Source organism: Lathamus discolor, chromosome 5, assembly GCF_037157495.1.
Source record: "Lathamus discolor isolate bLatDis1 chromosome 5, bLatDis1.hap1, whole genome shotgun sequence".
In the NCBI taxonomy this organism is placed as follows: domain Eukaryota; kingdom Metazoa; phylum Chordata; class Aves; order Psittaciformes; family Psittacidae; genus Lathamus; species Lathamus discolor.
In genome coordinates, this window is record NC_088888.1 from 38,318,855 (window position 1) to 38,345,801 (window position 26,947).

A 26,947-nucleotide genomic window follows, 5' to 3' on the forward strand; every position below is an offset into this window, starting at 1 on the left:
GGTATGAACTGCTACCTAAGTTACAAGCTAATAAAATGAGACTGATTATATCTGATTACAACATATCAAAATTTGTACAACAATCAACTGAAATACATGAGTGCACAGATCCCCGTAAGTTTGTATTTTCCCTTTATTTGACAACTTTTGGAAAATGGGAAGTTGAAAACAAATTAATAATCACAAGTGAGCACATTTTATATCTGCTTTCAAAACTATTCTCATGAACAATATTCTGATGAATATTACTTTTCTCCTTAGTACTACAAAGATATTTCAGGACAGTTGATGAATTTAACAGAGTTTAAACACGGTTTTATTCAATCAAGCTGTGAATCACATCGATATCTTGTAGTAAGTATGATCTCAAAAAATCACCTCCATCAACAGACTTTTTTTGGTGCCAATGAACCACTGGTCTACAGAGTTTCCACCACAGCACACAATGATGGAGAGAGCTGTTTCACACTTGCAGCTGGTCTGAAATAATTTTGGTAATTGTCAATACTAGTGTAAGCTGAAAAATTTAACCCTGCAAAAACATACCAAGTACAATGCATAAACACTCCCTATGTGAACTGATGTAAGAGATTCTTGTCCTCATATTTAAAACTCAGACTTTCATTACAGTAAGAACTTTCAGCAGGATAAGACTGATAAAAAATATATGCCAGAATTTACTAAAGGACTGCTCAACATAACTAATACTTTATTCAACTTGTGAATAAGTTACTCAAATTACCAGTACTAGACAAACTGGACAGTGGGAAAGAGGAAAAACTACACACAAGTAGGCTTTCCTCTTTTGTTTTCCACTGTTGTATTCTACTACAGGGAGTGTCTGCAGATGAACATACTCACTCACAGTTCTACAGAAGGTTAAATTTATTTAAGGGTGGTCTTCTGCTACCTCTGCGCTTTCTCATTCCATCACTTCTGTCACTGCTAAAATAAAACTGACTCCGTAACAAGTCAGTTAATCCAAGGTTAAGCTCTCCACCAAATGGACTAGCTACACGGTCAGATGAAGGCCAGTACTTTCTGATGCTAAACAGGAAGCAGGAACAGCAAATCATAAAGGAATGGCAGGACTGCAGCAGCCCTTGGTTCATACTATCATGGAAACATTAAGTCTGCTTCACACTACTAAAAATAACACGCTATCACCTCTCCTCCACATCAAAAAGTTTACCACGTGTCATCTAACAGTCACTCCCAAGAAGCTTGGCTGCTTCATTTTAGTGTGAGGCATCCCTGTCCATGGCAGGCGGGTTGGAACTAGATGATCTTAAGGCCCTTTCCAACCCTGACTATTCTATGATTCATTACTCTATCCACAGAGCTGCCCTTTTGATCATTTACATGATGCGCACTGTGAGACACTTGCATCTGACCTGACAAAACAGATGTAATGCAGGAATTTCCTAAAAAGCTTTTAAGGACTGCAGGGTCCCTTTTCTGTTACTGTATCACTTATCCATTTGCTAACTTTAACTGAATAAGCAGCAAACAATGGATTGAACAGCACACCCAACATTTCAACAGGGAAACTATAGAAGGTGGCACTATATTCTCTCACTTGTGAAAACAAAAACGTAAAACCAGCACACCATGAAGGAGTAAATGAGAATTATTCAGGAAAGAAAAACCTGCATGCAGAATTTATTGTGGCTTTTTAGATGCCTAAAACAAATGAAATCATCTCCTAATATATTTCCATTTTCAAGCTTTTGCTAGTTTTTGCTACATATAGGGTAAACTATGTACAGCATTACTACAATATCCACTTTATTTTTTCTTGACTAAAGCACGATTAAAAATTCATAAAGTTCTTTGTACTCCATCAAGTTTTTGCTATGGAATTCACAGCGCACAAAGTTTTCAAGGAAAAAATGAAGACTATACAGCCAAATTTCAAGATATTCAAGACTGAGAAGTCTAAAATCACTATTATAGGCAAGGACCTAATGTAATAACAAAATTAAATAATCTTCTACTGAAACACTATTTCCTAGCCATCACAATCTTATAATTCTATTATTGTAGTGGCAAATGATTTATACATTTTGACAAGGAGCATCACTGACTAATAACATGTTACAGTTGTCTTCAGACAAGATGGAGGCATCAACCAAGTAAAATTACAGAACTTGAAAAACACTGATTCCAGACCAATTAGAATAATTAAGTAGAAGCCACAAATATGATCTTTTCCTCTGAAAGGAAGAATGTGGAGTCAAAGGAAAAAGGGATTAAAAATATAAGCAGTTGATGTTATGCATCAAATTATGGATGCACTGAAATTTGAATTGTTGTATGTACCTCATCCTATATAAAAACCAGTTAGTATAAAGGTGGATTAGTAATTAGAGAGATATCTCTGTAACCAAAAGAGCATTGAGAAAACACATGCAGCTAGATGAGAGTATTCAACGCTTCTTCAAACATGTAAAAGCTTTATATATTTCTAGCAGAGGAATTCAGCCCCACTGCCTAAGACCTTAAAAAGTAATTCCAAACCCTTAACGTCACTGGATCTCAGTATGCTACACTTACTATGTACATTCTTTTACACAGGCTCTGAGTTGTTCCTTACATTCTCCAGTGCACAATCCAAAGCATCTTTTGTCTTTCCTTTACAAGAGAACTGCCCATCCTTACTGAACCCTTGCAAATAACAAACTCTCGGTGATCTCCCAATGAAGATCAATAACCTGTAGGATTCACTTTAGGAGGGATAAGAATGGTACACCTCAGTGAGATCCCAAAAGCTTGCAGACTGCTTTATTCTTCCTGCTTTTCTTCAGAGAAAAACATGAAAGAGGCAGTACTGTATTATCCTGCAGGCCCAGGTAATGACCAGAATCTCAGTGAAGTAGAACAAAAGAATTAGTCCTACAGAACATTAAGTACAGCCAAAGTAAATAATAAGAACAAAAAAAAAAAAATCATACCAAAGAAATTTAAATTAAATACAAAATAATAATATATATTAAAAAAAAAATAAATCTTGTTCTTCTCCTTCTGGAAAAAAAAAATGGCTTATTCAGCCAGTCTGCCTCAAGTTGTGCTTTTTATTTGTAAAGAAAAACTGTTTGACTATAACACCATCTTGGTAAGAAACCAACAGCAAGTGGAAAGGGAAATTAAAAATTCACATCCACAAGGAAAAAAAAAATCTCTAGTGATCCAGATTCACAAAGAAGCATATTTTACTGTTGAAACAGTATCTCTTCACCCAAGTACCTCCAAAATGGAAATCTATTTAAGAAATGTGCCTATTTGTGCACTGCTGCTATAAAATGTAATTAGACTTTTTGGAATCTTCAGTGTAAAAATAACTGATTATTCCAAGAAATTAGTAACTAATTCCCATCTCTAACACTAGCTTGCTTTTCTGAAATGTATCTCAGAAAAGCAAAGCACTGCCACTACAGGGCAGGCATGAGACTGCGTATTTTCTTCTATATAATCTCAAATTTTATTCAAGGTAAATGGAGCTAAAACAAAAAAATACATTAATATAATTTATAAATCTTAAATCCTCTGACATTTATCTGGAAAACAGTCATAGTTACAGGTATTCTACCATGTGAAAGGGAATCCCCAATTTTCCGTTCTTATATTTTAGAGCATCTTGGGTATCTTCCAGCATCCACAGTTTCCCCACATCTCATTGTAATTAGCTAGGATTCATTTTTCACCCCTCATGCTTAACCTGATTATTTAAAGGTTTATGGTTTCCTTCACAGAAGCTTTCAACCTGTATCCTAAACCAGAATTTTTCAACTCTCAAACTGCCTGAAACCATACACTGATTAAGCAGCCATTATTTTATACCAATTGAACAGACGCAATAGGTAGCACAAAAAGCAAGTTCACCTACATACTAATTCACTGGTATGTACTACACATGAGTTCACCTATATATTAATTCATTAGTGGGTACTACACACGCCTGTTTCAACAAGCCATAATATTCAGAAATGGGAGACAACAGACCTTTAACTCTTGCACATGTAATAAGCAGCACCCAAACTTCTTATGCGTATCTGATCTTAGGTAACTCTTAAAAAACGTATTCTGAATAAATATGTTTATAGAGACTGCATATGTCAGCACAAGTTCCCTCATAGCCAGCATCTATTAGCATTCACCGAAGTGGCCAAAATCATTTGGTCATTTTAATACCACCTACTTTTTTTTTTTCCACAGGATAATCTTCATGTTTTCTCACAATATGGAAATTTATTTCCACCACTGAAGAAGATGTCATTCATTTTTATCATTTTATAATGGCACAGAAGTGGTGGTAAAAATAACAAGATGCAAGCTAATTGCATGGGATGTGCTATACAGCCACCCTGAATCCCCTTGCTTTGAGTGAGAATGCAGGGCAGATCTAAGAGGTTCTCAAGGGTCATTCTGGTTCCTCCAAAAGACTTTAAGTCATCTGGATAGGCAGAGGCAGTTCATACATTCAGCAAATGAGAAAGATAATCAATTTTCCAGCTGCACTATGTTTATTTTTCCCCCAGCATATTGACAGTATATCCTGAAGGGTTTTGTTCTTTTTGGAAGGTGTTCAATGTAACCATCTAAGAAAACACACCTTCTTTAAAGTATCATGATCACCTCAAAGTGAAACATAAAAGCATGTCACATTTCCCCAGCCTTAAACATAAGCATCCTTACTCTGAAAGGTGAGAAAGCTAGTATTTGTTAACAGTTCAGCATTACCTTGTAAAGGTGATCTGCATCTCTTTCTAAAAAAAGACAAAAAAAACCCAACAACAACAACAAAAACAAAACAAAACAAAAACAAACCCAAAAAATAACATCTCTTAAAAATATATTCTGTTCCTTGGAATAATTTTATCCGTGAAGAGGCACTTTAAAGATTGCTAAAGTATTACAAAATAATATATAAATTTATTTGACGATGCTGCTCTGCAACCTCACCCCTACTGCTGCAGCATTAATTGTATTTCAGAGGTAATTTCTAGAAATGGAAATGGAAGACTTGCATACAAATACTTACTGCAGGTATCAGCAACTTTTTTACTTCTTCAACAGCCCTCTTCAGCTTTATTTCTGCTCTGTTCTGAGCATCCTCCACAGTGATAAGTACGTGTAAATCTTCATTCAGGTGTTCCCAGTTGGGCTTGCCTCGGTTCTGTTCTTCCTGAAAATAAATAAATAAATAGAAGCTATGAAGCACATTCCATATAAAACAACCAAAAACACTGACAAACTCAATTCTGTGAATAGTACACACTATTTTCAAGAAGACGGGGAAAAGACTTCTTCATACTGTGAAGGCTGTTTTCTGTTACATGGTTACTTATCAAGAAGTTAGGCTTCAAAATATCTTTTGGGGGATTTTGCTTGTGTTTTGGAACCTCATGCTTTTTTTTTTTTTTTTTTTTAAGACTACAAAGAAACCAATTTAGAGTACCTTTCCCAAGTGAATAAATTAACAAGTACTACAAACACAGTACTGCTTTCTTTGGAGCTTTTCAAGGGTTAAGCAGATAAAACATACTTGCAGTTAAGCATCCTAATATTTTTAAGAAAGTGGAACAGACATGATACACAAAAACTCCATCTGAATCACTCCAAAGGACAACAGAGCAATCCTTCAGTGTTGAAAATTGCTTTTAAATGCTCATGAAGAAAAGGTTCAGGAACCAAACATTACAAAAAGAACAGAAATGGAGGGCAGAAAGGAGATGACAGGGCTTTAAAACTGAAGTCACAGAAGAGCATGTAACAAGTCACCATTACATAAGTACTCTCTTACATCGGTGGCATTCATAATCCCAGAGATAAATCTTAGCTTGCTGTTTTCAGAAAAAAAAGGGCAGGCTAAACAAAAGTGGTTGTGGTTTGTTTGTTTGTTTTTTTAATATAAACATTTCTAAACAATAGAAATCAGTAAATTTAAGTAACACATTCAAGCATCCAGTCTTACAAAAACCAGAAGAAACCTTCCAAGAGTTTTTATTGAATAACAAATAAAGTCAGCTAAATTTCCCAGAACCATAATCTAAATTTGACAATACTTTAAACGTAACAAGTTAAAAAACTGAAAGGAGGAATATAAAAACTTCAGTAAATGAGAAAGATTTATTATAACTTTCACATCTAAACAAAGCCCTGCACAAACAAAACACACTTACTAAAAATTCGACATCCTTGGCATAATATGAGTCTCCTATTTGTAAGTAAGACACTTGAGGCTTAATCACAAATCACATTTTAAAAAATACAAGGCTAGCAAAGTTAATTGCAAATGTGTCTTTTCCCCCAAATTTAACTTAAATTCTTCCAGGAAATTAAACAGAAAAAATGCTAGAAGACTGAATACCAACAAATGCTTGCAGTACTTCATAGTCATATATACATAAGGCTGAGCTATTCCTTAGAATGTTCTATGTTTAACTCAGTTGCTCCAAGTCTGAAATGTTTTGTGCAAAATGCAAGGATAAAAATGGAGAAAAAAAAAGAATCATGAGAGATGTATGAAAAAGTTATGTAAATGAATCAGTACTTTAAAGGAAATTTATTTTCACTAGTCTTCATGTAACATGTGTACATGTGCACTACACTCCATATTGTTAGGTCCAGTGTTCGGGTTTTTTAAAAGCTAACTTAGCCAACTTTCTAAACAATGGTGGCTGTAAAAGTATCTTTGTGAATTTCAGAAGCTGAAAGGGAGAGAGAAAAATAGCCCTCATTTATAAAACAGAACCTGACGCAAAGTGCAGCTGAGTTATAACATGTTCTCTGCTGTAATTTAATCTTTGAAAGCACTATCTAACACAAGGTATTTGCAGCTTAAGATTTCACTCAATCTTGATCAAAACTCCACTATTACTATTTAAACAAATCTATTTATTTTTTCTTTCTTTTTTAATCCAAAGCAGGAGTGAGTTGTTTTCTTTTCAGATGGTGACAAGCAATATTAATATAATGTAGCACAAAGTATTACATTACAGCTATGATGAATGAGAGAAGGTCCCTAAACCAGCAGAGGGCAGAGCAAGAAACATGCCACTACCTCTTCATGCGCTGACTGATGGGGAGTTGACGCAATACTGGAGTGAGAAAGGTACCGGTTGCTAGCACAACTACAGTACCACTAGGGAGGAAGGAGAGGGTGAAGGTAAGAGGGACAAATGACAAGGAAAGGTGCCCCCAGGTAAAATGGCAAGGCCTGTCCTGAAAGAGAAGGAACGCCTAAATGCAGTTTTAGCTACCGTGTGATAAAATGGCATGCTTACACGTAGTATGAGCAAGCATAAAGGGACTTCCTTGCACTGCATTGGTTTCTTTCATAATGAAAATAATACGGTGAAGTCTCAAAAACTTGGATGATCTGGAGGAGCTCAAATCTGACAGCAAAATGCACAATGTTGTAGTGGATGTACGCCTGCTTTGTAACTTCTAGAACACAGAAAAATACTTTCTTTGTTATATAAAACAAAGTAGTCTGCCTCTACTACTTGATATTTAAATATTTTAGATTAATGTAATATGAACTATTGGTGCCGAACTTCAAATTATTCTGTTGCAGCACAAGGATTTTTTATTCAAAGAAAAAAAAGCTGTACCTAGGACAATAAACAGATGATACTGTAGATATTTTTTCCCCACATCCCCTGAATTACCTTTTAGGTGGAACACACTGTGTACATGGTTAATAATTACATATCATTATTAAGATCAGACCTCACAGCACATACTAACATACAAATACTTACTGCTAAGTTAACTGAACTAGTTTATCACTAGTTCTAGTTATGCTTTTTCATGGTTAAGAAGTACATTAATGAAAATCTGGTTGCTGTGGAGAGCACTACTTCTGAAGTCAAACAGTAAGACTGAAAGGAAGCTTAAGAATGCAAGTTCACACATTATGCTTTGAAAAAACAATTAGTCAAACAGATTCAAGAGTTTGGAATGGGCTTCTAATTTCTTCTGTTCTAGCTCAGCCCATTGGGGCTTCAAATTCTTCATTGCTTCCATCCTGTCCCATGAGGTTGCTTTCTTAGCGGGTTAACAGTTTTCCAAGAAACGTCTTTTGGTTTACCAAAAACGCAAGTGGAATGTTATACCAATAAGTATGTATTTGCTTGCTTTTACCAAAACTGGGGAATTCAGATCTACACTAGGTCAATTCATTCAAACAGAATGTCAGATGCAAATGCATGACAGGGTTAGACTCACAGGAGAGAGAACCTGCAACCTCTTGCAGTTAAGAGCTGCAATATTTTTTTTTTATGCTAACTCATCCTCCTTTGAAATCCTGAAAGGATGATCTGGAAAAATATATTTTCCCACCCAAGTAAAATTTTAAATTAAACTAGTCCTCTGCGTAACAAGTCTTGAAAACATCCTTTCCCAACCCTGTTTTATTATAGAAAAGGCTGAACGGGTATATTGAATAGATCTGGAATTCAATTTGGGAGGTATCTTTCTTAAGCCTCGTAAAATAAGGTCCAAAACTTTAAAGGTTAGTTAGGAATTTCTTCTAAAATTGTTTGAGGAGAAAATGATGAAAAGATGGGCAGGAAAAAAATGACTACTTGCGTTGCTGCATAACTTTGTAGAAGGAAAATACAATCTGTGGCTATCTTGAAGTGAACCACAGCTAAGACAAACCAGACAACTTCACAGAACCACAGAATGGCTGACAGAGGAAGGGACTGCGGACATCTTCCATGTCCCTTTCCATGAGTCCCTGCTCAGAGCAGGGTCAACTCAGGCATATTGCCATATTGCTGAGCACCAAGTTTTAAGTATCTCCAAGTATGGAGACTCCACCATCCCTCTGGGTGACCTATTCAGTGTTCAAACAGTGTTTGGTCACAATAAGAGGGTTTTTCTTATGTTTAAATAGACTTTCATATTCTAGTGTGCCCACTGCCTCTTGTCCTTCAGTAGCAAATGTTGAGCAATTCAGCCTGGTTGCCAGGTCTACCTATAGAAAAAAAAGGGGAAGAAACTGCAATGAGGATAATTTTGGGCAAACCCCCCATTTGTTACCACAGCAGGAATGGTAGGCACATAGAAAAGAGAAACAGCACCATGAACACCTGAATAAAAATCTAGGGAAGAAGATATTCAATTGCATGTATTCAAAATTATATTATATACACAGAAGTAATTTACAGCACGAAGTTTTCCTGCATCCCAGAGACTGTTTATGGAAGAATTATACAGGAAAAATGGAGGCAGTGATGATGCAGGAAAATACAGAGTAAAATGATTTATACCACAACCTTGGGGAACAACAATATTAGAAAAGCTTAATTACAACCAAACTATCTTGTCTGCTAAATTAAAGAACATTATAACCAACATAACTGGCAGATGAAATTTCACTATGCTCCTTGTCTGGCAGAAGTTTCAGTATCCTTAAGTATAGCTTAATTCTGTAAACAGATTTTGCTTTCATTCTGTTGCCTGTGTGTATACACTCATTATCCTCGGGGTGCCTATACACAGTAATGGACTAGAAGAAACTGCTCAATATTTATCTTGCTATTAAGGTCAATGTAGTTTAAAATAAAACAAAAAAAAAAAAAAAAAGCACAAAAAACAAACAAGTCTTGCTACAACTCCTCAAAATTTAATTGCACAAAAATAAAAGTAACATACTTATAGATTTATACACACCCCCCACCCCCACCCATTATTGTTGTCTTGGGAAGGGATTATGGGGAGTGTCAAAAAGCAGAAAAAGGATGCAACTGACCTGCATCTACACAGCCAAGCTTTAATATTAGAAAAGTTGTTGCATGAGGAAAAATACTGAAGTGTAGTCCCTTGCTGATTTGTGCCCTGTGTTTTCCATACACTTCACCATAGGATTTCCAAGTCAGGGTCTTACACCTCCTACATCCCAGGCCCTTAAGGCCATTACTACTCACATCTTCACATTCCATCCCAAAGCTTCCTTCTTAATGTCTCTGCTATTAACTTAACAAGAGAAAGACGGCAGATTACTCACTTTCTGTGACTTACACAAAGCAGATAACTGAAAACTCAGTACATCCCTTCCCCCCTCTAGAGGTACTAAGTTACTCTTCTTCTCTATCTAGCCAGTAATTTTCAGAAAACATTAAATCCAAAGGAAAGAAGTGCCTGTCAAGCTGGACTGAAATGGTTAAAAAGATTTAAATGGTGAAAGCAGAAAATAATTTCAGAAAGCAAGCCATCACAAAATATTATTAAGAACTTAAAAAAAAACCCTCAAACTTTACTTCTCACCACAAAGACCTCCACAGTATGGACAGCTGACTAACAGTAAGTTGAAAAATTCAAAACTGGTGAAGTAGAATCCAGTCATTTCCAGCTGTCAGAATTGCCATTAAAGTAGAATAAAATAAACACTGAAAAGAAATGCTTCACTAGGATCTGCTTATATGCAGGCAGAGATATATTACTTAAGACAAGAAAGGAAGAATGAATTCAATATGGTAAGAGTGGAAGGAAGTTTTCCACTTGACTGTTTGGGTTTTTTGGGGGGTTTGGCTTTCATTAGTTGTTGTTGGTTTTGGGGGGGGTTTGGTGTTGTTTTTTTTTTTCAGACAGCTATGGCCTGTAGCATTAAAAAGTGCAACTCCCATCCTATGTGCTTTTTCCACTCTCATACAATTTCCAGTAATGTTGGCCACCACAAAATGCAAACATAGCTCAGTACTACAGCAGGCGCCTTTTGAAAAAATAAAGCCACTGACTCAAGGTTGAGAATCAACTTTACTATCCTCACTCATCTTGAAGTGACAGGTTATTATATTGTTTTCACCAACCTATTACAACAGGCTGCTCTCCCTACTGAATGACAAAAACCACGGAATAGCTAGAGTAAAAGGAAAGACTGTTTTCACGTAATGTTAACTTGAACACTAAAATTAAAAGGCATCAGAATAGATTTAGTCCTTTAAACCATACAAAGGTTTAATTCAAGTATATTCTAAGAACTTAAATTAAAATTATCCTAAGATATAAGAAACAGTATCATCACTCATAGCCACTTCTTGCAGTCAAGTGGAAGAGGTAAGATGTGGAAAGAAGAAATTCAGCTACTTAGTAAAATCATCAGAATGGATTTTGTCTAATATATTGTGCTATAGGTACAATTGACAGTATTTCTAGGTGACTTTCTTCTCCATAAAGAAAACATTCACACATATATATCAAAGTTTTGAAAATAGAAGAGCAGTTTAAAAGCTGCATGAATTAAAAAAACATGTTGATTTAAAGCAATTTTGAAACAAAAAAATTTAACAGAAAAAGGGATAAATTATAAAGATCACTGTAAAGAAATTCTAGTTTTTCTCTAATTTAAGTATTCTTAAACAATATTGTAGCCATGGAACAATGTCAGGTCTGACTTGAAGAGTCTGAAATGTTACTCAACCATTAATTATGGATTACATCCTACTTCTGTCAATGGAGTTGAACTGGTAAACCCAAGCCAGAGGAATCCAATAAGAATGCTCTTTCCCCTAAACTAAGTCATTATTCTTAGCCTTTCACAGGCCACAGGAGTTGTTCAGCTTGCGTTGTTCAACATTAACTTCTGATCTCTTAACTGTTCTGTCTAATAAACTAAGCTACAGAATTCCATTTTTAAATATTTGGCACCTCTGCTGCAGAGATAATTGAAAACATTTGGAAGACAGAGGATTTCTGTAACATACTGTGCAACGAAGAAACAACTTGTAAGTCTCAGATATACAAATACCTCCACATCAGCTGATACGTATTCATGAGAGCTCTAGTTCTAATGAAACAAAAAATCCCTTGAATCATCTCTTACTGTTGTCTTACTGTATCCTTTTATACCCTCTTCTTTCCCCCTCATCCCATTTTCTGCTGGGCAAGCGAGTTGCATTAGTTCATGAGGGGCTACTGATGCCAGCACAAGGTGAGCGGTAAGTAGGAAAGGTAGAGATGAGGGACCATATTTTAACACATAAATGCCACTTCAAGACTGGCTCACCATGACTCATAAAACTAAGTGAAATCTAATTATGCATGTGCCAGGGACTGAACACATAGTTGCCTTTATTATCTGACACAAAGCAACTTGCTCATCTATTTAAGAACTAGGTATTAAATGCTAGTATGAAATAATAGCTAAATACAAACGTGAGAGCTTCCTCTTCTATTTTTGCCAGTGAATCAAAGTCTTGACAGCACTGACCAGGGAAAAACAAACAAAAATCCCTTGAAAAACAACCCCCGCCCCAAGCCTGTATTCACATGCTATACTCCTGACATTAACATTTCAATAAAATTTGTTACTTTAGGAGAGGTCTGCAAGCAAAGTAAGTGCTTAGGTAAGTAGCAAAAATAGAGGAGTTTATCAGAATACACTGAGCCAGCCCTGCAGAAAACCTGTTTGAAATGATGCACTAATTACAGTATCTGTTTGAACAACAGAAGTAATTTTATAACATGAAGCATCGGAACACACTGATTGCCCTAACCCCTGCTGATAAACTGCTTTAATTGTGCAGTTACAGTCAGGCAAATTAACATAGACTTTTGCTCCTACTGAGCTTCTAATGGTAGCAGTTCACAAGCACAAAGCTAGTGAAAAGTAATGTAACAAAAAGAATGCTGAAGGAGCAGCACCAGGCCAGGGAGAAAGAACACTGGCTTACCCCCACATGTAGAATTTCTGACTGAAGTTTTCTCCTATAGAAGCAACAGATCAACTGCTTAAATTAAGTCACATACTTACTGTTTTTAATGCCAGACAAGACTGTTATTTAGCATGTCTTAAATTATCCATTAGTACTGCATACTAAGTCCCCTTCAAGACAATTCTGGGCCAAGAACTGTGTTTTCCAGCTCATACTAAACTAGCCTGTAGCTCTCAAATGTTGTCAAAAGGCATTATCTAAAAAATCTTTTAAGGTCTGTTCTGAAGAAAGCTGACGGTATGAAACAACCTAATGTTTAGATGCACAGAAGAAGATTCTGTTCTCTTCTGTGTAAACTTCTGTGAAATTTACCACAGACTTTGTGCTTGGGAAACTCCACACTAAGTGCCACCCCAAGTTCAGATCTGCCCTGCAGACAAAATGGCTCCTACAGGCACAAACACCACACTGGATCTTTCTAAAGCTGTGGCCTCACAGCACAACTGAGCTGATCCAACAACCAGTCTGCTGACAGAAGAGGAAGCCCCTGTCACTGCCCAAGCCAGCTCACTCTGGACAGTGAACAGCCGCAGAGTGGAGCCAGCAAAACTCTCCACCACAACAGATAGGTTTCGATGAAATAAGCAACAAGATTGCATCTCTTCAGGATTTCCTTCTTACCTATTTGTCTCAAGTTGTGCTAGTGTGAAGAATAACAGTAATTTATATAAAAATAACAGATTTGTGGAATAAGCTCTGGCGTCGAATGCTATCAGTACACAGGAGTCTGTTAAGACTGAGTATTTCACTATTTGGGGGTGAAAGTAACTAAGTATGCACTGGTATTCTCGGGGAACAAATGAGAATTTAGCAAACAAAATGCACACCATAAAGCTGGATGTATTTTTTAGAGATTAATGTAACTGTTAATGCCAATACTTAAAATTACCATGAAGTCTCTGACTTTGGACCACAGGTAAGAATTTTAATGCTTTAACATTAGCAGTATTCCTGAAGTAGTAAACTGTGTATGGAAATAGTTACACCCATATCCAAGTATAATTTTATTCCCTTATAGGAGAGGGAATAAGCAGTAAAAAGGATGAACACAAGATGGAATGCATCATCCAAGCATAACTACAGGCTGAGAATGGATTGAGAGCAGCCCTGAGGAGAAGGGGAGTTGGAACTAGATGATCTTTAAGATCCCTTCAAACTCAAACCATTCTATGATCATCAGAGCCTGTGGCCTACTGAATTGGTAACTTAGGGGAAATACCTCAACAGTGGCTTCACACTTCTGAAACTTACTCTGCTATTTAGAGAAAAGTGCTACCACTACTCCTCAGCTACATTTAAGGAAAAAAAAAAGTGTCCATTCATTGGTTTCTCAGTCTTCTCCTCTATACAGTATGGTACCCCCAAAAATTTCTTCAGACATTTAATAGTTAAAAAACACCACCAGAAACACACCCCCACTCCCCCCAAAAAGAAACAACAACAAAACAATAAAATCCACCCCCGAAACAGTTCTTGACTGCAATTTGGACTACCTTTCACATCATACTGAATTTTGAACACCGCAATCGATGAAGTATTAGTCACCACCACTTGTACAAGTAGAAAAATACAAACTTATGTTTTGGCATTCAGTGGAGAACATGATCAGCTCATAGGCTGGTAGTATAATTTTACACTGTTTGAAACATATTTCTTTCCTCTTTTGAAGTACTATCATGTAACTTTCATCAATAGTAACTGCCCAAGACAATGGTGGCATCTGTCTTCACTGAATTTCAACCTTTTTTATTTATCTAATCCATCCTATTTCCCCTCTGCCTTGCTTAGATTTGACTGCTGCTTTGCATAGCAAAGCTGGTCAATGCATGAACACTCCCCTCCTCAATAATTTGAGCTCAGAGTTAAAACTGATCCATTTCTGAGTTAAGCCCATCTTCAAACACCTTTGCTCTGGCTCTTCTACGACAGCTCCACATATAAGTGATGTTGAACAAGCCATGAGGATCAAGAGATAATAAAATAAAAGCACATTTTTCTTCAGGTTCTATGTGTTCTTAATCTAAGCATGAATTGGCAAGAATTGTCACTCATTTATGCTAAGTCTAAAAAACAGACAAAACTACAGTAACTCATGTAAAATTTGCCACATTTCTTTATCACTAGGAATAATAGAATTTTTATTTAAAAAATTCAAGACTGAATTTACAGCACTGTTAAAGAAAAGGAGGAGGAAGAAATACAAAGAGAAAAAAAAAAATGTAATCGATAACTGACCTTTTGGAGCCATCAGAATAAACTGCTGCTTACACCCTGCATTTTGATGCCAACATATCCATATTTCTCCTTTCTGATTTCAATTTCCTATCACTTTTTGAGTCCAGTTACTCAGCCTCTGCTTGAAAATCCATTTTGCTTTTAGTATTTCCTCAAGCATGAGGCACACATATGCCTCATATATACACACATACACAAGAAAAAAAAATATTAATAGGGATTCCTTTGCATAAATCTTGTTGAAGGTCATAAGTGAGCATATTGTGAAGACAAATTTGTAAAATGACAATGTAGTCATGCCAACCCTTCATTTTTTTAGTTACAAAATAATTGTAAGCTTTTAAGAAGGAACAACTCCTCCCCATTTTCTCATGCTGTTAACATTTACAATAATACGTCATTACTAACCTCCTTAACTTCTTTTTAGAAACAGCTTAACACTTAGTAAGAGAAGTGAAATTTCCCTCATTCCAAATCTTTGCACAAAAGTATATGAAGATGTCACTACAGAACATTTTTAACAGAAACTCAGATTGAACATGCTAACATAACCTCAGTGTGCCAAGAAAATTAAACAGTACCACTTCTTAACCCACAATGTAATAGACAAGTTTCAGATAGTTATAAAACTCGGCACAGAACTTAAAAAAAAAAAAAACAAAACAAAAACCTCCAAAGAAAAACTCTTCCCTATTCCTCCCCCCAAAGTAAAAAAAGAACAAGTTCCTAGTTTTTACTTTTTGAATGTACAAAAAAAGTTAAGTGACCTCTTTTAAAGAATATAAGCAGTTTCCACTGGGTTCGGTTTGTTGTTTTTATTTCTTAATCAGATGACTTGTAAAATAAAAACATTTTTATAGTAACAGGTTGGTTGTTTAGCTCTATTTTAGGACACTGTGATCTTTAGGCTTTTACTGTTTGTCAAAGCAACAAAAATAAGAGACTCGTGACTCAAACCAAATACACCTAGGTAGTAGTTATGTTTCCAATAACTTCCTGAGCCATAAAGAAGCTAGTTTTGCTCAGTGAGTTTTAAAAAAATTAGAAGAGCTAAAGCAAACATTCATCACCTCTGTTTTTTAGATAGGTTTGGGGCAGGCCAGGGAGGGGAAATCTTACAAGGGAAGTAACTTTAATCAGTGACAATTTGCCAATAGTACTTTACTGCTGGCCTACAAAAATGCAGGCTATGCACAGAAAAGCATAGCTGGTTTTACTGTCAGGGCCAGGTTGATATGGCTGCAATGCCAGAGCTTTAGCTTAAAACCTGTCTCTTATACATGCATTCATAACAGAAAGAGCCATTCCAAAGCAGTGCAAGTTAACAATACCTTTGAGTTTCAACAAAAAACATGCGCAGCCAGAAAGCAAAAAAGAGGGTAGATGAGTGGAGAGGTAATCAGTGTTACAACAGATCTCCTGTATAAGCTGAAGCGCTTAGCAGCGCTTAATCAAAAAAAAAGAGTATCAGCATTGAAATACTTACACCTAATATTTTTCTTATTGCCCCTGTCTTTTCTTATTTCCCCTATTCTGTTTCAATCCTTAGGATGAATCTGCCTTAAAGATTTTCTCAAAGATGCATAATGAAGACCAGGTGCCTAAAGCACTCCTGCTTCCTGGACATCTGCAGGGATGGTAAGAAGATTCAAGTGCCTAGGCACTGAATAATTAGATCCAAATCACCTCGTATGGCAATAAGAAAAGTGCTAAACAGAAACCAAACCTTTTCGTGTTACTTAAATGAATATTGCCAGCTTTAGACACAATGTCTGTGCTTATAATTAGAACACTGATCTTACCTAGTCACCTCGGAAAAAGAAACTCCCAAAGTTAGAATTGTTCTGACTTTTCTTATATAGAAGAGTTTCTTCTGCAGACTGCTGTTCAACAACAGATCTGAAATGGTAACTACTCACTTCCACCAAGTGGCTCCATTCTCTTCTCCCTCCTCTTAGCTCCCTGAAGAATGCTTCCCACTTCTTTGGACTAGCTCTCACTAGGCCCTTACAGAGCCAGTTTAACATGGCAGCAAACTGCTGTCAGGTTAGGTATTGCCTGTTTAGCAAGCTGAACTGGCTCAGTGACAAATTCCACAGGTAGCAGCAGACTGAGGACAAAGGATGGCACAGGCATATCCCCTCTGCAGGAAGCTGCTAGCTGTCAGTCACACTTCAAGCAAAGTTTGTCCCACCACTCCCACAGCAGGGGGTGATGATAAGGGAGCTCCGCTCTGACTGACTGACCTGCGATGCTGCAGACATGTTGGACACTTCACAGTACTGCTTACATCAAATGTAGTTTCGCTGCCATACATAAATTGCTATTTAAATATTTTGAAAACTCAAGTTTCCCCTCAGCTCAAGTGAGGTGTGTAAAACTGTAAATGTCACATCTCAGGTGCTTACCTGAGAAATGAACATACTATTCCCATGGTTTTAAATAAGGGTGGGGCAAAGACAAAACCCAACAACTTGTCACTCACAGCATAGTGATTAACTCCAAGGAAAAGTCTGTTTATACAAATAGGTCCTAACTAGCAACCTTCATTCTAGCATCTTCTCATTTGAATTTGCAATCTCAACATTCTTCTTCAAACCACATAATTTCACAGGAAACATGAGCTGGGTTTCAGCGGCCCCATTTCCCTGTTCATCATACAGCAGCACTAATACTGCCCTTTTACATAAGGCTTAAAAAAAAAAAAAAAAAAAGCCTTTTGTAATCTCTTCAGCATGCTTTCCACTAACGAATTATGTAATTAATATGTCACTCAGATATTCACGCTCCCTCATTTCTATATACAGGGATTTCTCCCACAGTACTAAATTCTGGAATTTTCAGATTTACAGAAGCATTAGAAGGATGCTTTGCATTTTGGATTAGAGAGGACTCAGACCAGAAATGATGCTCAAAGTTAATCCTGCAGACAGCAGGCCTTCTGAAACTATTATAGAAGGGCTTTGTCTTAGTGACCAGGCGCTGTTAAAACAGATGACTGCCCATGGTGGCTTGTTCTGCTCTAAATAGTGGCCCCCTCTACTGCCTGCGGGTCTTTTGGAGAAGAGACAAATTCATTAACTAATGTAACAAACTCATTTCCCACACAACACTGTTGTTAAACAGACAGTATGCTACAGGTAGGGTAAGCTCACAGCATGCCCATGTGTTGTCCTGACATGGTAAGAGGTTCTTCATAAGCCAGAAACAACAGAAAAGCTGAATTTCTGGGTCACTCTAATCCATATAATATACTGATTTGCTCCATAGCTAGAAAGCTCAATAGCTAATTCAAATGCTTTTATTCAGGTTGAACCTCCCTTCATTCATACAGGTCTTCAGAGGTTTTGGGTTTTGTTGGGGGTTTCTGTTGTTGTTTTGTTTATTTGGCATTGTTTGGTTGTTGGTTTTTTTTCCTTGAGGAATGGGCTATATGTTGTCTGTTTTGGATTTGAACTGCGGCAATACTTCTTAGCAGTACAAGAATAATACTGGGGTATGCTGTTTATTCATGATTTATTCAACTTTTTCTTCAACAGTGATCCACAATCACTAGTACAGTAGCGAGTAGAACAAAGAATAGCATTTTATTACTGCTGAGACTGTTACATTTGATCACATTTAATAATAACAGTCCACCCTTATATCTTATCTCCATTCTCTTATTTTTTGCTAAGTTATTAAAACAGGAAATTTACTCTAAAACTGTAATAATTTAATATTATGGTGATTGCACAAGCAAACATTTATGTATCTTTGGGTTTTAATCATTTTACTCCTTGCTCCCAAAATAGTTCAAATCTTTCCAAAGAATCATAGACTCATAGAATAGTTAGGGCTGGAAAGGACCTCAAGATCATCAAGTTCCAACCCCCCTGCTATGGGCAGAGACACCTCACACTAAACCATGTCACCCAAAGCTCTGTCCAACCTGGACTTTAACACCACCAGGGATGCAGCATTCACAACTTCCCTGGGCAACCCATTCCAGTGCCTCACCACCCTAACAGGAAATAACTTCTTCCTTATATCCAATCTAAACTTCCCCTGTTTAAGTCTGAACCCGTTACCCCTTCTCCTATCACTACAGCCCCTAATGAAGAGCCCCTCCCCAGCACCCTTGTAGACCCCCTTCAGATACTGGAAGGCTGCTATGAGGTCTCCATGCAGCCTTCTCTTCTCCAGGCTGAACAGCCCCAACTTTCTCAGCCTACCTTCATATGGGAGGTGCTCCAGTCCCCTGATCATCCTCGTGGCCCTCCTCTGGACTTGTTCCAACAGTTCCATGTCCTTTTTATGTTGAGGACACCAGAACTGCACACAATACTCCAGGTGAGGTCTCACAAGAGCAGAGTAGAGGGGCAGGATCACCTCCTTTGACCTGCTGGTCACACTACTTTTGATGCAGCCCAGGCTGGCTTTCCAGGCTGCAAGCGCACACTGCAGCCAGCTCATGTTAAGTTTCCCATCAACCGACACCCAGTCCTTCCCTGCAGAACTGCTCTGAATCTCTTCTCTGCCCAATCTGTAGCTGTGCCTGGGATTGCTCCGACCCAGGTGTAGGACCTTGCACTTGGCATGGTTAAATTTCATGAGGTTGGCATCAGCCCACCTCACAAGTGTGTCAAGGTCCCTCTGGATGACATCCCTTCCCTCCAGCATATCAACCGGAACACACAGCTTGGTGTCATCAGCAAACTTATTGAGGGCGCACTCAATCCCACTGTCCATGTCACCAACAAAGATGTTGAACAAGACCTGTCCCAACACCGATCCCTGAGAGACACCACTCGTTACTGGTCTCCAACCAGACACTGAGCCATTGACCACAAATCTTCGCGTGCAGCCATCCAGCCAGTTCTTTATCCACCGAGGGGTCCACCTATCAAATTGATGTCTCTCCAATTTAGAGGCAAGGATGTCGTGTGGGACAGTGTTGAACGCTTTGCACAAGTCCAGGTAGATGACATCAACTGCCCTACCCCTGTCCATCAGTTCTGTAGCCCCATCATAGAAGGCCACCAAATTGGTCAGGCAGGATTTCCCCTTAGTGAAGCCATGCTGGCTGTCACCAAGCACCTTGTTGTTTTTCATGTGCCTTAGCATGCCTTCCAGGAGAATGTGCTCCAAGATTTTGCCAGGCACAGAGGTGAGACTGACTGGTCCGTAATTCCCCGGGTCTTCCATTTTCCCCTTCTTGAAAATGGGGGTTATATTTCCCTTTTTCCAGTCGTCGGGAACTTCGCCTGACTGCCATGATTTTTCAAATACGATGGCCAGTGGCTTAGCAACTTCATTCGCCAGCTCCTTCAGGACCCGCAGATGGATTTCATCAGGTGAAATCCGTATTTATTCAGTTGCAACAATTACAACACAAATAGTATTTCTGAACATATAACCCAGACATCAGTTCAAGACAAAAGTAACAGGTGAGAAACTAAAGCAAATTAAACATATTTCTACTTCAAAAATAAAACAAAGTTTTGTTATAGAGAATACAGAAAGCTACCCAAGTTTGCCACTGAGTACAGAAGTGACAATAAATACTAGCTAATGAACTTCAGTTGAGCCCTTGAAAGAATTCAGAACTACTGCCTCAAATGATCTCAGCAGACAAGCTTTCTATGTATTTATGGCTGATACCTTGTACACAGTCTGTAATTATATTGTTTTATTGCAGCAGTTGCATCAAATCCTTGGTACAATTACATGGTATTTGACACACCCAAGTTACCACCTAGATAACTCAAAAGTGTCACCACTGTTACAAACAGCGTGACTGATTTCATCCGACAACTCTGATTATAACAACTGCAGAAGAAGGGGTATCCAGCATGTGGCATGTGTTCTCAAGGCCTGATAAAAATTTAGTAACAGCCGTGCCAGTTAAAGACTCTATAACTGAACGCCAGCTTGGCAACAGTTATTAAATGGCTCAAGAATACTGCTGATAATGTATTAGGGAAGCCTTTCCTACAGTATATAGCTGACAGAGCTTCAGGCTTGGTATCCCCCCTTTACCTCTCACGTGACATCAATCAGTGACAGAAGAAAGTGAAAGCTTTAATTCAAAGTCAGGTGCCATGATGTTTTTACTCTGCATACATGTATACCAGTCTCAGGAGAGAATGTCTAGACATGCATCCTTCAGGATCATTTTCAATTAGCAGTCCTACAACTGCTGTTTAGGAGACACCATACTTAAAGAAAGACATCTGATTTCACATTAACTTTTTGAATCCCACAGATCTTGGAAAAACGTACAGCAACATTCACCAATGAAAAGTAATTTTTTAAAAAATATCATAAAATAGTGAATCTGCTGACATTTACATTTGCAAGATTTTGAGTAAAACAGAGTGCAAACTGAATAAAACCCACAACTAACCAAATTATCGAGCTCGCTCCACTGCAAGTCACCATAATATGAAAAACTGAGACTTACTTAATTATGCAAAATTTCAAGTTCTGCTTTCTCAACACAGTGCCCAAAGAGAAGCACAGGTAGATCTAGTCATGTCCCAAGGCTAAACAAAGGTATTAGTGAAAGAGAGAAATATAATGAATACACCCTGGACAGATTAAAAGAACGAAACAGAATGTTAGTACACTATAAAGCGACAGAAGGCAAAGGAAATACTTGCTGGGTTAACCAAGTCTGAAGACATTTAAAGTGAGTAATTTTTAACAGATTCAGTATATTATCAGAAGAGTTACTAAAAAGAGTAACTGCCTCTCCTCTTCAGCAGGCAAGTGCCAAGCTTGTTTTGTTAAAATGTCCATTACATACAGTTTGAGACTGCACACTTATCTACCCACAAAAAAAAAAAAAAAAATCAAACCAAGAAGTTCTACAGTTTAAATTAATGTAACTTCTGAGTAATAAAAGTCAAAGATGGTAAGGCTGGGAAAAAAAAGCTCATTACGTGCATGCCTTCCTTATGTCCTACAGTAGTTTCATACATCACATCTTAGAAAATAACACAGTATTATGCATTAATTGGGGATAAAAATAATTACATGCTCAGCTCACATCCTAGAGAGATGGGTGGAAGAAAGGTGGCTTCCTTCATCCTAAGCGTTTTCTACTCTTCAGGAAAGCACAAGTATAATCCCTTTCTTCAAAAGGCATTTTCAACAGATGACAAAGATTTACTGCCAACCAACAGATGCTGAACTCCCACTTCCTGACCTGGCCACGTTCTTTTTTCCCTCCTCTCCCTTCTCAAACTGGCACAGGTATTAGTTTGGTTTAGTAGAGCTTATTAACTAGCAAAACTTTTTAATCCCTTGAACTATACTCTGATATTAGCTGGCCAAAATCTGGCTTCTTTCTTGTCCACACTGTACCCCTCTAATATTGCACATTCCCACCCCACCTCCCCAAAAGAGAAATTGAGAAAAACTGTCCCAAATACATGTAGCCTGTCATGAAACAATTTAAATTGACTCTTTTTATTTATGATAAGCAAGAGGAAGACAAAAAAAAAAAAAAAGCTACTTTCTAAATGAAAAGGTTTGAAGAAGGTTCTTTACAAAGCATTCAAAGAAATGCAGCTACAATTAAAAGCATCAGCATGCTACCTATTTTCCATGTTACAACTGTAGGCTGCCAACAAAATCAAAACATCTCTAAGTATTTAGTACATTTAAACTTTGCACTGTATTATGATTTAAGAATTCATCCAGATGCGTCACAAATTAACTTCACTACTTTCAAACAGGAAAAAGACACCAAAACCACAAAAAACCTCTAGCCCTTCCCCCCCCCAAATCCTCTGATATTTCAAAGAACTAAACCCAAGATGTACAGTATCACAGCTTTGCTTCCCCTGTTCTTAGCACCCATCTAGTATCATTCATAGTTGAAAAACTCTGAGGTTTCAAATGTCTGCATCTTTAAACAAGAAAATTAAGCCCAGCAAAAAGACCAACAGTGGTGGAGAGAATGAGTACTTCAAGCCTGTACCATATTTTGTGACTAAAAAATTATCTGGGGACCGTGCATTTATCATCTGAAGATATAAAAAGCATCACCTCCACAGCATGTCAAGAAGCCACAGTCATCCACCTCAACTAATGCAAGAACAATTAATGAACTTTGCCTAAAGCCCGTAACTGCATAACAGTTTAAGCTATTGTTAAGTCAGCAATGCTAGTCCCACCTTGACATGCTTGTGATCCAGTACATGGCTTTCAAAATCAAGAGGAAGTTTCCAGCTTTAGTTTCCACCTGGTTTAGCACTGAAGCAGGTCATGACAGTCATTTAATCACCAGTAACTGTCACAAGGCAGGGAGAAAAGTATGCCTAGCTAAGGCTGTGCAAGTGGTACTGAACAGCAAGTACTGACTTCAATTGTCGTAAGAGCAGCTCTGGAACTACAGTCTGTGATACCTGAAGGCATCAAATTTCCGGATGATTAGTAGCAGTCAGAGGCTGACTGATATTTAAAACTTCAGCAATGCAGACGGATAATTCCTTCCTGTGCCTCCAATACACCCTTCAGAAAAATGCAAAAATACTAATTTAAGAACACAAGTGATACCTTCAAGAGAAGCTCAACAAGAACTCTCAGAAATGTCCCCAGCATAAAAATAATTACAGGTTTCGATCCAGTACGTAAGAGGCTGTTGAGAATGCTGAAGAGCCAATTTGAACACCAGCAGTTGGAGACAGCAAATATCAGCCACGTTTTTTCTTTTAAACAAGATCACTGTGATGAACAACTCAATTTACATTTTGCAGATAGTTTCAAAAGACAAAAATTCAGCAACTATTATCACAAAAACCTTGCTAATATTGAAGTTGTATATTTTCACACCAATGAAATATTGCATTGATGTGACACCTGTCAGCAATCCATAAAAGTTCCTCACATCAGGCATACTAAGCCAATTCACCATTTAGGGAAGAGAGGGTTGTGATTCTTTTCCAGTCAGGGTCTCCTCAAATTCTAGGTGATTTGAAAAAATGCACTGGCATGTTTACAAGAAGTAAAACATTTACTTGCCTCTACCTCCAAAACTGCTGGATCATGGTTGTCTCTGCTCTTAAAGGAGACCTGAAAAGCAAAAAAAAATTGGGCTTGTGCCCTATTTTGCTTCTTTAAGATGTTTAAGAGATTCATGAAGAGTTGGAATTAGTGTTTTTATTTTATCCTGTGCTGGACACATTTTACTCTTTCCTCATTACACTTGAGACTGAGATCCCAAGAAGTCATAATATAAGACAACCTTGTTAAGGGAAAATAATGAAGGAATCAACAAATTCTATGATTTCCATGCAACTATTTATCTTGATATCCCTTCTACCTATGTAACTATTTCCTACAAAACAGTAAATCCTATTTAAATGTTATGGAACAGAAGCAACTAAAAGATTTTTGAAAAGAACTGAGAATTATATCACAGTATCCCAACTACCACTTTCAATGCTATTCTCCACAGTAACACACAGTAATCTGAAATAAATTAATCTGCTGCTGTAATTTACAAACAATGCTTAAACCATATACTCAAAGTTCTTGAGCATGGTCTCACAGGAAAAGGCACCTTCACTAAAGAGTGTTCAGAAAAAAAGAGTCAGAAAAAGTTGCCAGTAGGAGTTTTTTTCTCTATTAGTAAAGTGTCCTTTAACTATTTAACAAGCTACAGTAATACTCAACAGAGTAAAACCGAAGTTTTCACTGCAAGTCATGCCCATCAAAGAGTACACAGTATAACCTCCACAACCCCTCCGTTACACCCATAGCCCTTACCCTGCAGGTAGGGTTAAGATGTAGCTCACTTCTGTCAGTAGAACACCACATTCTCATAATGGGGATGCTAAACTCTGCAACTAGCTGCAATAAAATTTTAGCAACTAAATTGATTTAGTAAACAATATACAGCTATTTAACACACCAGCACTCAAGCTCTTCAAGGCAAGAAAGGGATACACTGCAGGTCCATTGTATGCAAAGCAAAAGGAAGGCATAGCTCATCATTTCTGAAGGAGTTAAAACAGGTCAACAGGATAAAATACACAAATCAGTGGACAAACAAAGCACTTACAAACATTTCACATCTGGCTTTGAGACAGCTTTCATCTCAAATGATGAGAGTGGGGTTTTTTTATTGTTTGGGCTCTTAATACACACACAAATTGGTTTAAAAAACTTTCTCTAACCTAATACAACACACCCCATAACTACCTATTAAGAGTTTTAAAACACTGCCCTGTCTTAGACAGGAGGTGCTATTCCAATTCTTTACGCTGAAGGTACCAAGAAATAAACTCTTAAATGTGATAATCAAATAGTGCATAAAAACGCAACACACAAAAATTCAAAACCATGGTTTTCCCCAATATACATACTTCATTATAGGCACTAGGAAAATAATTAAACTAACAAATGAAGTTTACACTGGTTATATTCACCAAGAGTCTGAAGAGCAGTGGAATTTAACTCTGAACAAGCATGCAACATCTGAAACTCCAGGCACAGAAATAACTAGAACACAGCTCCCAACCCAGCTTTTCATTTGTGCATTTCAAATGTTTCCCTTTGTAAAGGGATTAACGTTGTTTTTTTTTTTGTTTTTTTTTTTTTTTGTGGCATGTAGGCAACCATACACAGTCTCCTCCCAGCTATGTCAGTGAAGGACACTGAAATCCATGCATTCTGTAACTTTTGTATGTCCTAATATCCACTTCCACGTAATTATGTAGCTCTTAACACTATAACCACAATAACTGCTGATATGGACAGAGTGAACAGACTGCCATTCAAAGAAGTAAAATACCTAGTTTGACACATATGAAAATAACTCTTCTCAATTGCAAAAAGTAAGAAACTGTTTATCATCATAGAAAACATTTTTAAAAATTATAAATAAATCAGCATTTATGGATACATTTAAGGAAAAAAACAAACATGGGCTTCTGCTACTGTTGTCTCTATTTTGTGGAGACAGTGTCTTGTTCTCACTTTCCTACTGATCTCTAAGATCTGATCTTGTTCCTTCCCAAATTTGCTATAGAATTTCATCTTGTTGCTTATATAGCAACATCATGCTTCACTTCCTGGTCTTCCCCTTCAAAAATCCTTGAAGACCATTTCAAATTTTTTACATAGGTGAATGCACTTCACCTCTTTTCTTAAACCTCAATACTCTAATCATTAAAACTTGTTGCTGAATACTCTTCTTGAATTCGGGATCAATGAGGCACTGGCTACTACAGAAGTACCCTACTTGCAATATGTATGACCAAGGCAATAAAACTTAATAATATTAATAAAAATATAATGCCCCTACACAATTTAAATATAAATCCGCTGAGATTACATGTAGCTAAACCATACTGGAGCCCCAAAATTTTTGCTTTATCCTCACCAATAAACTATTTTCATTTTAGCATATAGGAATTTATGAAGCCTGTTATGCCTAAAGCTGGATATGGTGCGGGGGGGTGGGGGACACGAACACGACACGACATGACATGACAGACATAAAATGCAAACTATCTGTAGACTTGTTACATACCTCAGTGGTGTACACATAAACAAAAATCATATATACAGTGAGAATGAAAATTTGTGATTCATATGAAACTTTGACAAATTGTATGCTCCATTATACTATATTGAGATTTTATTGAGTACATTTTACTGTTATCCCTCTTCTTATTCCTAAGCTTAACTCCAAGTCATTTTTTCCAATTTCAGAGACTTTGACCAGAAGGAATCATCAGAATGATCTAATGTGGCCTCCAATACATCATAGGCCATTACTTTTCATCTGAAAAAAACCTGCTCTGACATTAATCATTACAAATTGGTTTAGAGAATATCCAAGGTCATCATAACTTGACTCTGCTAATATATGGAATTAAAAGCTTGTTTCTAGATGGATCCTTCATATTTTCAAGAGAATTCCGAATCACTCAAAATCTGATTTAAAACAATTCTCAGCTTTGAAGGACAGACATTCCAATGGCTAAATG

The 26,947-nt window shown here is 37.2% G+C and overlaps 1 protein-coding gene across 8 annotated transcripts in view; it reads right to left on the reverse strand.

Moving 5' to 3' along the window:
- QKI (QKI, KH domain containing RNA binding) overlaps positions 1-26,947 on the reverse strand; it is a 157,981-nt gene that overhangs the window by 47,577 nt on the left and 83,457 nt on the right. For 4 of the 8 annotated variants that reach the window (XM_065680436.1, XM_065680435.1, XM_065680434.1 and 1 more), the window contains exons 4-5: positions 23,973-24,023; positions 5,042-5,185 (exon numbers count right to left, since the gene is read on the reverse strand). In XM_065680436.1, the coding sequence (XP_065536508.1) occupies positions 5,042-5,185; positions 23,973-24,023 (195 nt within the window). The remainder of the gene's footprint in view (positions 1-5,041; positions 5,186-23,972; positions 24,024-26,947) is intronic. The other 4 variants (XM_065680439.1, XM_065680437.1, XM_065680441.1 and 1 more) reach the window with 1 other exon arrangement.